The 14,014-nt window shown below is 42.8% G+C and overlaps 1 protein-coding gene across 1 annotated transcript in view; it reads right to left on the bottom strand.

The window, feature by feature from the left end:
- CAMK1D (calcium/calmodulin dependent protein kinase ID) overlaps positions 1–14,014 on the bottom strand; it is a 175,980-nt gene that overhangs the window by 12,919 nt on the left and 149,047 nt on the right. Inside the window, exons 6-8 of the mRNA XM_060694924.2 lie at positions 2,951–3,026; positions 2,384–2,496; positions 595–673 (exon numbers count right to left, since the gene is read on the bottom strand). Coding sequence (XP_060550907.1) covers positions 595–673; positions 2,384–2,496; positions 2,951–3,026 — 268 coding nt within the window. The remainder of the gene's footprint in view (positions 1–594; positions 674–2,383; positions 2,497–2,950; positions 3,027–14,014) is intronic.

Raw genomic sequence — 14,014 nt, 5'->3', positions numbered from 1 at the left:
CAAGCATCCGAAATGTAAATCACCTGATCCTGGGGGAACCTACCACGGTCATAAGTGTGAAAAAAAATGGCCATAAGTCACTTTTTTCAATGCCCTTGTAACTTCAGTCACTAAGTGAACTGTTTTAAGTCAAGGACGGCCTGTACAATGAAGTTAATTCGATGGGAAAATAATACCTGAACCTTTTTCCATTTAAAAAAAAGAGAGGAGAAGGGTGAACACAAAAGGAATTGAGAGTTACAAGGAGGATGGCAGATTGCCATTTCCCTGGGAGCACATCGCAAATTTTCCTTTACGGTGAGCGAAAGAGCATTCAATTTTTCGGTCCTTCAATTTTCCATTAAAAAATCTCTTGGCTTACCCAGGCTGAATCTCAGATCTATGTGTATTGTCTGACTGCCGTCATAAGACCGGGTTGCCTGGAGCTTTAAATCCAAGTTTTATTTTGCCGGCAGCCTATGATATTATAATTAAATTTTCAGCGCCTTCTCTTTCTTCTTCAATATTTTTTTCCTTGGCACTGCGATCTTTTCCCCAGAGACAAATGAGACTGGAATTGATGAACAAGACAAACGATGGAAGAAACTGGCTTACCATGGGTGACGGGCAGCCTGTTCGCAGGTATATCTTTTATTGGGATCTTTCTCCATCAGGTTCCGAATAAAATCTTTAGCTGGGAGAAAGAAAAAGGTATTTGGTAGCTGAAGGAACAAAACGGCAGAGCGGTATTTATAAAGGCAACGCGAGATATCCCAAACACAATGAGAACATATCTGCTGAACAAGACTCCGCATTGGAGACAGGAAAGGCATCCGGCCAGTAAACATTCAGCTCCATTCACTTGCCCAGACTTCACCCCGCAAGGGATTACGGGGTCATTAAAAGATGATGGGTGCCATCGGCCAAATTATGTCGGCTGGCGACACCCAGGGGGAGGGCCTTCTCTGTGGGAGCCCCTGCCCTTTGGAATGAACTGCCTCCAGAAATGCGTAAGATCTCTGATCTCCGTGTATTTCGCTGTGCCCTCAAAACCTTGTTGTTCTGCCAGGCTGGGCTATCAGTGTAAAGATTTTAATCGGTTTTAAATATGGGATTTTAAATTAGGGGTTTTTATAATTGAGCCAATTATTTAATAATTTGAAATTATTTTTAAATTTTGTCTGTCTTTGTGCTTTTAATCAGGCTGTACACCGCCCTGAGTCCTTCGGGAGAAGGGCAGTATAGAAATAAAATTAATAAATAATAAAATAAATAAATAAATGATGATGATTGCAAGGCAGCCCAAACCTGACTATAAAGGGAATTACATTAATAATCAATTCAACACATTGATTATGTAATGAAGCTCAGCTCAAACACTCAGCTTGATGCCATAATTCCTACAGTGTTATTTTACTTGCACAGTTGCTATTCATGGATTTCTCAGACAAGAAGATATATCTGGTTTTATTAACTGGAGACTGAGAATTGATTCACATAACAATATTAGAGAATCACAGAGTTGGGAGGGACCTTGGAGGTCTTCTAGTCCAACCCCCTGATCAGGCAGGAAACCCTACACCACTTCAGACAAATGGCTATCCAACATCTTCTTAAAAACTTCCGGCGTTGGAGCATTTACAACTTCTGGAGGCAAGGTGTTCCACTGATTAATTCTTCTAAATGTCAGGAAATTTCTCCTTAGTTCTAGGTTGCTTCTCTCCTTGATGAGTTTCCACCCATTGCTTCTTGTCCTTACCCTCAGGTGCTTTGGAGAATAGCTTGACTCCCTCTTCTTTGGGGCAGCCCCTCAAATATTGGAACACTGCTATCATGTCACCCCTAGTCCTTCTTTTCATTAAACTAGACATAACCAGTTCCTGCAATATAACCAGTTCCTGCAATATATATATATATTAGCCTTCAGTCCCCTAATCCTCTTTGTTGCTCTTCTCTGCACTCTTTCTAGAGTCTTTCTTACATCGTGGCGACCAAAACTGGATGCAGGATTCCAAGTGTGGTCTTATCAAAGCCTTATAAAGCGCTACTAACACGTCACGTGATCTTGATTCTATCCCTCTGTTAATGCAGCCTGGGATTGTGTTGGCTTTTCTGGTGCTGTAACTGCACCACGTTAGAAAAAAAAAAGGGAGGGAAACAGGAGGAGGAAAGGCAGGAAATCGTGATTGCTCCATAGTAGGAATCGAGTTGTACACTAAACCAGTGTCTCCCAACCTTGACAGCTTTAAAATGTGTGGACTTCGCCTCCCAGAATTCCCCAGCTAGCATGCGTGTAACATCATTCATAGCCCACCCTACAGCAGCTCTGACTAGGAAAACTATACGGAAAATGCAAGATAAAAATTGTTGGTATCAGGGAATGATCCTAACTTGCGTTTCTTACCAGATTCAGAGATATCGTCCCAATAGGGAGAGTCAAATTCATATTCTGCTTTCAGAATTTGCTCAAAGAGCTTGGAGTCATTTTCGTCGTAGAACGGAGGGTAGCCACAGAGCCTGAAAAACACAATTAAAAATGGGGGAAGTCAGAGGGGGGAAGAAAATCACTGAAGAAATCCTTAGGATTTTGTTTGGTCAACAGCTTTGGAGTTGGGCAATGCAAATGTCAGCTAAAGAACAGTTTTCTGTTTTAAAAAATGGAAGTTCTCCATCTTCAAGCTACCAGTCAAGAACAGCTAAGGAAATGTATGTAGTGCTACAATATTTGATAGCAGTCTTCCATTAACAGTTGAATGGCTTCTTGTAGGACAGGGGTGGGCAACAGCCTGTGGACTTTAACTCCCAGAATTCCTGAGACAGCTTAGCTGTCTCAGGAATTCTGGGAGTTGAAGTCCACAGGTTGTAAAAGGGCCATAGTTGCCCACCCCTGCTGTAGGAGAAGAAAAGGCAGGGACTGGGGGCGGCGTCAAGAGAGAACTTAACATAGAATCATTGATGTGATACCACTTACAGAATATAGGCGATCACTCCAATGGACCAGCAGTCGACTGCTTTGCTGTAGGGTTTCTGGGCAAGGACTTCAGGAGCTGCCGGAAGGAAAGAGGAAGGGAGAAAAATCAGTCGATGAGAGAACATTGAATCAAACTGGCCGACACCCAACCAAGAACTCAAGGCGTGCTCACTGCAGCATGCCCTCCACTCTGCCCAATTGCCAACGTGCCAGAAATGGAGAGAACAGACAAGCTCAGAAGCCTATCCTGTAACTCCTTCCTTCCTTCCTTCTTTCTTTCTTTCCTTCCTTCCTTCCTTCCCTTTCTCCTCCTCTTCCTTCTTTCTACTCATCCACTTCCTCCCTCCCTCATTTCCTTCCTTCCTCCCTTCTCACCTCCTTCCCTTCCTTCCTTCCTAGCTGTCATTCCTATTTCCTTCCTTCCCTTTCTCCTCCTCTTCCTTCTTTCTACTCATCCACTTCCTCCCTCCCTCATTTCCTTCCTTCCTCCCTTCTCACCTCCTTCCCTTCCTTCCTTCCTAGCTGTCATTCCTATTTCCTTCCTTCCCTTTCTCCTCCTCTTCCTTCTTTCTACTCATCCACTTCCTCCCTCCCTCATTTCCTTCCTTCCTCCCTTCTCACCTCCTTCCCTTCCTTCCTTCCTAGCTGTCATTCCTATTTCCTTCCTTCCCTTTCTCCTCCTCTTCCTTCTTTCTACTCATCCACTTCCTCCCTCCCTCATTTCCTTCCTTCCTCCCTTCACACCTCCTTCCCTTCCTTCCTAGCTGTCGTTCCTATTTCCTTCCTCTCTCCCTCCCTCCCTCTGTAATTCCTATTTCTTTCTTTCCTTCCTTCCTTCCTCCCTCCCTCCCTATTCCTATTTCCTTCCTCCCATTGCGAACCGGTAATAAAAATAAGTGGAACCCACCCCTGGTCTGGAATCACCAGAAATGTGCAGATTTATGGGAAGTAGTGAAGCTGGTTTAAGATACAATCTTAAGTTATCCTAGTTAGTTGGACTTACTTTCTTACTGTACCATTAGACCAAGTCAAGAACATTCTTCTATGTATTGTCTACACTGAATTTAGCAGTGACCCTAGTTTCAAACAAGCTACAAATACTACATTTGAGCTCTTCCGCTTGCAAAACTTGAACCAAGTAACTGAAATTCTACTTGTTTCATGGTTTAATAGAATAAACCATGTTTCTCCACCTTGAAGATGAATGGACTTCAACTTTCAGAATTCCTCACACTGGCTAAGGCATTTTGGGAATTAAAATCCACTCATCTCCAAGTAGCTTAAGTTGAGAAACATTGAGGGTATCAGAGCAAGATAAAAAAAAAACTGTGAAAGGATAACAAATGACCATCTTATCTTCTGGACATTACTATTCTCAAAATAAAACTGTTCCCAGAGATTTTAACCAGGTCATAGCCATAATAACAGAATCCATAGATTATGTTTCCATGTGAATACACGTCTGGAGTTGACCTCCTGTCTGAAACCTTTGGAAAAGCTTCTTCACATTTTTTTTCCAGGTATGGGGTTATTTTGAAACCAAAGAAGGAATAAAATATAAAGAGGTTTCCACAAAAGAGGGGCGAGAATGATGTGGAAGATGGAAGCTAAAAGGACCACTGCATCTCAAATGAGCATAAGTGAAGAGTTGACTATTTGATAAAGGGGGCAGGATGGAGTCAGGAACTGGCATCAGTAAATTCCAGATCAACAGATTTATTGCTCATGTCTATACACACAAGAATCTGGTCAACTAATGATCAGCACTAAACTGTTGCTAGATAAGAGTCAACAGAATTCAAAACAGGCTAAACTTGAAACATTTGTGGCCATGTAATGATTCTATGTTAAGTTCTCTCTTGACACCGCCTCCAGTCCAGTGGTGGGTTGCCTCCAGTTCGGACTGGTTCTATAGAACCAGTAGTAAAACTGGCTGGAGGCTCCGTCCACCGACCCCATCAGGAACATGACGTCACACGGCCCCGTTGCAAACCAGTAGTAAAGGGAAGTAGAACCCATCCCTGCCCCAGTCCCTGCCTTTTCTCCTCCTACAGGAAGCCATCCAACTGTTAATCATGGATACGAGCCATTCTGATTGCCATCTTCTTGGCTTCATCCCCGCCGCTCCCTGTTTGAAATGTTCCTTTATTTTTAAATGGTGAATCATACCCGACACCCTTGTAAATCAACATCTGACAATTCAGTGGACTGTTAGTAAAAAAGGAGAGTGGGGGAGGGAAGGAACCCTCCGCATGAAAACTAGGTGCAAATCTTTAGGAAACTTGAAAAAGATGTGCTTGACTCTTAATTTAGTGAGTGGTTGGAATCTGGATGATTTTTCAATAGATAGGCAGGATATCTGGCTCTTTGCTATATGGAGGTTGGGAGTGGGAATCATGTCAAATCCCACACAGAGAGGCATGACATAATCTTAACAGCCAGATTTCTCTGCTTTCAGAGCTTAAGGGAAGGTTGTCTATTTATTCCATGCAGATAAGATTCTATATATATGTATATGAATATCTTATTATGGTTTTAATTGTTTTTATAATTGTTTGATAATTTAATAAATTTAATAAAGTTTGTTAAAAAAAAAAAAGATTCTATATATTGCTTCCTACTGCCCCTGAGCATCAAGTCCTGGATATTTTCATAAATCTAAAGTACATCTAAAGTACAAAGGTCCATGCGGTCAATTTTGAGTAGAGAATTTGCACTCTATAGACCAGCGTTTTTCAACCATGGCAATGTTAAACTGGGTGGACTTCAGCTCCAGCTCCAGCACAGGTACAGTATATGTGGTACCTTGCTCAATAGTAGTAACTGTGAGAGGGATCTTGGAGTCCTAGTGGACAGCCATTTAGATAGGAGCCAGCCGTGTGCAGCAGCTGCCAAAAAAGCCAACACAGTTCTAGGCTGCATCACCAGAGGGATAGAATCAAGATCATGTGAAGTGTTAACACCACTTTACAATGCCTTGGTAAGGCCACACTTGAAATCCTGCATCCAGTTTTGGTCGCCACGATGTAAAAAAGATGTTGAGACTCTAGAAAGAGTGCAGAGAAGAGCAACCTGGATGATTAGGGGACTGGAGGCTAAAACATATGAAGAACGGTTGCAGGAACTGGGTATGTATAGTCTGATGAAAAGAAGGACTAGGGGAGACATGATAGCAGTGTTCCAGTATCTCAGGGGTTGCCACAAAGAAGAAGGAGTCAAGTTATTCTCCAGAGCACCTGAGGGCAGGACAAGAAGCAATGGGTGGAAACTAATCAAGGAGAGAAGCAACCTAGAATTAAGGAGAAATTTCCTGACAGTCAGAACAATTAATAAGTGGAACAACTTGCCTGCAGAAGTTGTGAATGCTCCAACACTGGAAGTTTTTAAGAAGAGGTTGGATAAGCATTTGTCTGAAGTGGTGTAGGGTTTTCTGTCTAAGCAGGAGGTTGGACTAGAAGACCTCCAAGGTCCCTCCCAACTCTGTGATTCTATTTCTATTTCCTTGAGATATTTCTCAACCGTGGCAACTGTAAGATTGGATGTACGTCAACTCCTTATGATGTTTCTGAACCTTGGCAACTCTAAGATGGGTGGACTTCACTCCTAGAGATATTTCTCAACATTGACAACTGTACGATGGGTGGAAATCAACTCCTTACAATATTTCTCAACCTTCACATCTTTAAGATGTGTAGACTTCACTCCTTGAGATGTTTCTCAATGTTGGCAACTTAAAGATGGGTGGACTTCAACTCCTTGAGATGTTTCTCAATCTTGGCGACTTTAAGATGAGTAGACTTTGATGTCAACTTGCAAAGCTTTTGTAAAGTTCACATTCGACTCCTAGGATTCTCCAATCAGCATTGCTGGGGAATTCTGAGAGTTGAAGTCCACAAATCTTAAAGTTGTCAAAGTTGAAAAACCATTGCCCTAAACTAACAAGTGGAACCCATCTCTATGGAATAAGATGAATCTGGTCATGTAGAATCTACATCCTAGTGATCGGTGTAATAATACCAGATAGGCAGGTATCTACTTTCACTGGGTGAAAGTAGAATAATCTCACCTCCTTCCAGGTGGAAATCCTTTGTTCCTACGTTTTTGATGCTAAGTCAGGAAAAAGACCTTAGAAAGCTTGGAAAATAGATCTTTTAGCAGAAAATTGGGGAGAAACTTGTCCCTGAATGAAACTTTGAATTTGACATATAATTTGAAAATGGTTGGGTTAAGCAAGCCTCCTTCAGCTCTGCATAAGCACATCTGCCTAATAATAATATTAAACAGTTTTGGAAGTGTTTGGATTGGCTCAGTATTTTCTACATTTCTTGCTTACCAAAAGTACTAACTTTAAAAAAAAATTGTTAGAGGAAATGAACAGGCAAGAGGGGGAAAAAAACCAGCTATTTTTGCTACAAGATCGCATTCTATCTTAACTCAGAAACGGGACTCTACAGTAGTGGCCAAAATTGTGGAAACCTTTTGGGAAAAGTGTATTTTTGAGGTTTGATGGCTAATAACACCACATTTTTTTCTTGGAGTTTCAAGATAATCCTATTCCACTGCTGGAATGGCCTGGGAATAGCCCAGACCTTCACCCAATTGAAAAATCTATGGAGCTGACTAAAGAAACTGGTTAGTCAGAAGCGACCCAGCAATAAAACCCAGTTAATAGAAGCCATCATTCAATCTTGGTTTCATAAGATAACAGCTGCAGAATTAAAAGACTTGGTTCACTCCATGGGAAGATGTTGTAAGGCCATAATTCATGCTAAAGGTTACCCAACAAAGTATTAACTGACATGGGGATAATTTTTGTAGATCTCATTTTTTCTATGTGTTTCACTTTCCTTCTTTATACTGTAACTGCTATTCTAGTAGCAAATCCTTCCTAAAAGTTATTGCATTACATTCTTGATTAAATTATCTTTCCATTAATATATAATTGTATGGTACTACTCCAAAAAAAAAAAAAAGTAGTGTTCTTAGCTAGTTTTAGAAAATACACTTTCCCCAAAAGGTTTCCACAGTTTTGGCCACTACTGTATGTATTCTTCTGACCGTTTTTATATAATAAGAAAGACAGTAATTTATGCAAAGGCCATGCTCAGCAAGAAACATCCCCGAATAAAATTGAGATAAATGATGTGAGCGAATGGGGGGGGAAAAAGAAAATTGTTTGATTTCTGTCTTCAGTGACCAGAGTGAAGATTCAGCCTTGGTTGGCAAAAGGAAATTAAAACCGTGGCAGAGGTTATCTTAGATGCTGCTTATTATACTGCACAGTTTTTTTTCCCTTGTTTTTTTTTAAACGATGAATTTCTTTGTCAGCAGTATTTTGGCAAGAAAGAAATGTGGTGAAATTGCCTGTCAAAACGAAAGGGCGAATATCCTGCAGGGAAGAAAATCAAAAGATATTGAAGGTCCCGCAAGGTTCTGCTGAAATACAAATGATTGGCATCCCTCAATACTTTGGGGGAAGGATTGGATCACATCCGAGAACAGGGGGGCTGAATGCCAGATTAATGAAAGCTCAGCTGCAAATGTCAAAAAATGCGAATGCACCCATCAAAGGTGCAATTTGATGGAAAGACCATCGGAAGGTATTTTATGTCAGCTAGGCGATGATGTTTTTAAAAAGTCCCCAAAACTATAAAATCCGTAACGGAATTTAAAAAGGCAAGACTTTTAAAAGGTTCTGTGTGACTTTGTCAGCTCAAAAATAAAATAAATGATTCTGGCAAACGAAAATGAATAGTAACCTTAAGCAGTGGTGGGATTCAAGTAATTTAACAACCGGTTCTCTGCCCTAATGATTTCTTCCAACAACCAGTTTGCCAAACTGCTCAGAAAGTTAACAACCGGTTCTCCCGAAGTGGTGCGAACCGGGTGAATCCCACCACTGACCTTAAGTGGAGGATAATCTTCTGAATTGTGCTGGAGAAGATTCCTGCGAGTCCCTTGGACTGCAAGGCGATCCAACCGGTCAGTCCCAGAGGAGATCAACCCTGACTGACTGCTCTTTAGAAGGCCAGATCCTGAAGAGGAAACTCAAATACTTTGGCCACCTAATGAGGAGGAAGGAAGGACTCACTGGAGAAGAGCCTCATGCTGGGAACGATGGAGGGCAAAAGAAGAAGGGGACGGCAGAGAAGGAGGTGGCTGGATGGAGTCACTGAAGCAGTCGGCATGAGCTTCAATGGACTCCAGAGGATGGTAGAGGACAGGAAGGCCTGGAGGAACGTTGTCCATGGGGTCGCAATGGGTCAGACACAACTTCACAACTAACAACAACAATCTTCTGAATTACAGGTAGTCCTTGGCTTACAACACTTTAGTGATTGTTCAAAGTTACAATGGCACTGAAAAATGGGACTTACGACCGTTTTTCAAAGTTACAACCTTTGGAGTGTTCCCACGATCACGTGTTCCAGACATGTGGCAACTGGTTCGTATTTATGACCGTTGCTATGTCCCGATTATGTCACGTGATCCCCTTTTGCGAACTTCCAACTGGCAAAGTCCATGGGGGAATCCGGATTCGCTTAACAACCAGGCTACCAACTTATCAACTGCAATGATTGACTTAACAACCGTGGCAAGCAAGGTCGTAAAATGGGACAAAATTCACTTAACTCTTAGAAGTTCGAACAACTTTATTGCCACTTTGAATGTAGACTAATCGGCATACTTTAAAATGAAATTTCGTTGCATAGAGCTCTCAAAGGGTTACTAACCTCCAATATGTACTACATAAACACGACAAAATAAATAAATACAAAATTGTGCATACACCCACATATATTATATGACACGGAGAAACAGACGTCTCACTTAGTAACATAAACTTTGGGCTCCATAGTGGTCGCAAGTCAAGGAGTAGCTGTAGTTTCTTCTCCTGAAATGGCCTTTGTATTTGACTGAATTTTAAAATGATCCCGTTCACCAGTTTAATTTAAGCAGCTATACCATTTAATTCTGCAGCCAAAGTACCTTATTTGTCAGTCATCATCATCATCGTTTAATGACCCCATAATCCCTTGCAGGGTAGAGTCTGAACGGAGCTGAGTGTTTACTGGCCGGATGCCTTTCCTGACGCCAATGCGGAGTTTTGTTCAGCAGATATATTCTCATTGTGCCCAGAGAGAGAAATATCTCCCTCTACCTAGAATCAAACTCACAGTCTCCTGATTGTGAGGTGAGAATTCCATCTCTAGGCCACCGCACCACTCCTTTGTACCTTATATGTTGGCGTGCCATTTCATATTTATTAACTACATTTAATTTTTTTTTAAAAAAAATACACTCTCATGAGTCTTCACCAACCACCATTTAATTTGTCTCTGCGGGGAACATAAATAGAAAACCTTTTAAAGATTGCACTTGTTCTCAACTTTTACTTTAATGGTCAATTAATCAAAGTGTTCCTTGACCAGTCGGATGCCAAGTTACACTCGGGAAAACAAAACTAAAAATATATATATCTTTTTTTAACGGATGGATTTTAGAGAAGTGAGGAGTTTTGCCGCCTTCGTTTTCGACGCGAGGGTTTAAATTTAGCTGCTTTTTACAACCTGGGAGACATGCTTTCTCTCCGTGAAAAGGAAAGTAAAATTATATGCCTGGGAAAAATTAAGTAAATGCTGATAATTGGACGGTGTCCCTGGGACTCGGAAGGTCTGCGTGGAGGAAGAAACAGTGAGAGAAATAATCAAGGATTTCGTTATGGGTATCAAAGCAATGGAAGAGCTAGCCGAGGGCATAATCTAAGATTATTTTCAAGTCCCTGTCCCCACGTTGCCTGGGTAACAAACCATTGAAGGATGCAGAAGAGCTGGCAGGCGCTGGAAATTAAATGAAACATAAGCCACGTTTCAACTGCTGAATAAAGTTATTGACAGCGGAGTCTACAGATCCCCAAAGTGGATGATGAGTGAAGAAGCTTGTTCAAAGAAAATTGGACACCAAGGCTGAGACTTCAATCTAGAATAGAGCTGTAAGAGACCTTGGAAGGCAGCTCTGGAGCCACATGTGGCTCTTTCACCCCTCTGCTGTGGCTCCCTGTCACTCAAAATATGCGTCACAACTGCCTATGTGCAACATCCGCCGGCACGCGATTTCTTGAGCTTTTCGACCTCTAGTAGGCCAACCATGGATAAATCCAGGAAAAGAAAAGTTTCAGAAGAAACCCCTCGTTTCTGAAATTTCTGAAAGGTTGAGACTCTGGAAAGAGTGCAGAGAAGAGCAACAAAGAGGATTAGGGGACTGGAGACATATGAAGAACGGTTGCAGGAATTGGACGCAGTGGCTCAGTGGCTAAGACGCTGAGCTTGCCGATCGAAAGGTCGGCAGTTCAGTGGTTCGAATCCCGAGTGCCGCGTAATGGGGTGAGCTCCCGTTCCTTGTCTCAGCTTCTGTCAACCTAGCAGTTCGAAAGCATGTAAAAAATGCAAGTAGGAAAAATAGGGACCACCTTTGGTGGGAAGGGAACAGCGTTCTGTGAGCCTTTGGCGTTAAGTCATGCCGGCCACAGGACCACGGAGACGTCTTCGGACAGCGCTGGCTCTTCGGCTTTGAAACGGAGATGAGCACTGCCCCCTAGAGTCAGGAACAGCTAGCACATAGGTGCGAGGGGAACCTTTACCTTTACCTTTTAGTCTGCTGAAAAGAAGGATTTGGGGTAACATGATAGCAGTCTTCCAATATTTGAGGGGCTGCCCCAAAGAAGAGGGAGTCAAGCTATTCTCCAAAGCACCTGAGGGCAGGGCAAGAAGCAATGGGTGGAAACTAACCAAGGAGAGAATCAACCTAGAACTAAGGAGAAATTTCCTAATAGAACAATTAGTCAGTGGAATGACATCCCTTCAGAAGCTGTGGATGCTCCATCACTGGAGGTTTTCAAGATGAGATTGGACAACCATTTGTCAGCAACGGTAGAGGGTCTCCGGTTTGAGCAGAGGGTTGGACTAGAAGACCTCCAAGGTCCCTTCCAACTCTGCTACTCTGTTATCTGGATTTTAAGGGCAGCTGGTAAAACTTTTCTTTTTTTATGGTCCTAAAGTATGACTCTAGATAAAAAAAAAAAAAAGTCAGCATCTTCAATTTCTCAGCTTATTTTTTTTCATTGTTGTTGTTCTCTTAAAGCAGCTGACTAAGCATTTTTTCTTTGGCCGCTGCCATCAGTGCCCAGAATAACAATGAAAGTCTGGTCTCCAGCCTTTTAAAAGCTTATCTAAATGTAAATGTTGATGTCAAAGGGGTGGGGGGGAGAGAGAGAGGAAAGTGAGCAGCCTAGATGAGATGAATGCCTTCGGCTATTTATACTCAGCTTTAGGTTCTGCAGTTTGTGAGGACTTGAGGCTTCGTGAAAATGTTGGATTTGTTGAAGAAATGATGAGGGGACTGGAGGTTAAAACATACAAAGAACTATTGCAGGAACTGGATACGGCTAGTACAGTGAAGAGAAGGACCAGGGGAGACAGGATAGCAGTCTTCCAGTATTTGAGGGGCTGCCCCAAAGAAGAGGGAGTCAAGTTATTCTCCAAAGCACCTGAAGGCAGGACAAGAAGCAACGGATGGAAACTAATCAAGGAGAGAAGCAACCTGGAATTAAGGAGAAACTTCCTAACAGTGAGGACAATCAACCAGTGGAACAGCTTGCCACCAGAAGTTGTGAATCTCCCAACACCGGGAGTTTTTAAGAAGAGATTGGGCAACCATTTATCTGAAACGGTAGAGGGTTTCCTGCCTATGCAGGGGGTTGGACTAGAAGACCTCCAAGATCCCTTCCAACTCTGTTATTCCATGTTCTATGGTTACCACTAAACCCAGCCATTCTTATTTCCTAATTAGGTTCCTTTATTATGGGATGTTTATTTGTCCTTTCCAAAGCAGAAATAAGTATCCTAAATTATATACATTCAAAGCTTCTACAAGGGAGAAGGATGTGTTTTCTGATCCAATGTGTAATAAACCATCAATTTCTTTAAAAACAAACAACATTGACAAATGTAGAATTCCCCTCAAGACAATCTCCGGCTTTCAATCATGGAGGTTTTGTGGGAAATGGGTTTTGTCTAACTCTTCAATGTGCAACCTAGAAGCAGCAGCGCATGATCTTCTGGGAACTTTTGCAGATAGTTGACATGGTACTTTTGTTAGTGACTTGGGGTGTTTCTAACATCAAAATATAGATCAGACCTAAAAGATAAAGATTCCTTCAAGTTGATTTCAATCTTCTGGTGATTGCATGATCGTCTGCGTACCTTCTTCTCCTTTTCTCCTTCTCCTCCTCCTCCCCTCCTCCTCCTCCACCCCCACCACTTTTTTCTCCTCCTCCCCTTCTCCTTCTCTTCCTCCTCCTCCTCCTCCTCCTCCTCTTCCCCTCCTCCTTCCCCTCCTTCTCTTCTTCCTCCTCCCCTCCTCTTCCCTCCTCCTCCTCTTCCTTCTCCTCCTCCTCTTCCTTCTCCTCTTCCCCTCCTCCTTCTCTTCCTCCTCCTCCCCACTCCTCTTCCCCTCCTCCTTCTCTTCCTCTTCCTCCCCTCCTCCTCTATCCCCCACCACCAATTTTTTTCTCATCCTCCCCTCCTCCTCCTCTTCCTCCTCCTCCTCCTCTTCCCCGCCTTCTTCTCCTCCTTCTCTTCCTCTTCCTCCCCTCCTCCTCCATCCCCCACCAATTTTTTTCTCCTCCTTCCCTCCTCCTCCCCTCCCCCTCCTCCACCCCCACAACCACTTTTTTCTCCTTCTCTTCTTCTTCCTCCTCCTCCTCTCCACAACCTCTTCCCCTCCCCCTTCTCCTCCTTCTCTTCCTCCTCCTCCCCCCTCCTCTTCCCCGCCTCCTCCTCCTCCTCCTCTTCTTTCTCCTACCTCTCCTCCTTCTCCTCCTTCTCTTCCTCTTCCTCCTCCCTCTTCCTCCCCCCTCCTCCTCCTTTCTTTCTCCTTCTCCTTCTCCTCCTCCTCCTCTTTCCCCCCATCTTCCTAATTTAGCCAGAAATTCTTGGTTGGTTTCTTTTTGGTGATCTCCAAACTCAAACTCCTAACAAGATTTCACTCTTGCTTAAGCCAGAG

Source organism: Pantherophis guttatus, chromosome 7, assembly GCF_059756535.1.
Source record: "Pantherophis guttatus breed Tessera chromosome 7, ASM5975653v1, whole genome shotgun sequence".
Taxonomy (NCBI): Eukaryota; Metazoa; Chordata; class Lepidosauria; order Squamata; family Colubridae; genus Pantherophis; species Pantherophis guttatus.
The sequence above is the reverse complement of the archived record's forward strand: the minus strand, read 5'-3'. Positions and strand labels throughout refer to the sequence as shown.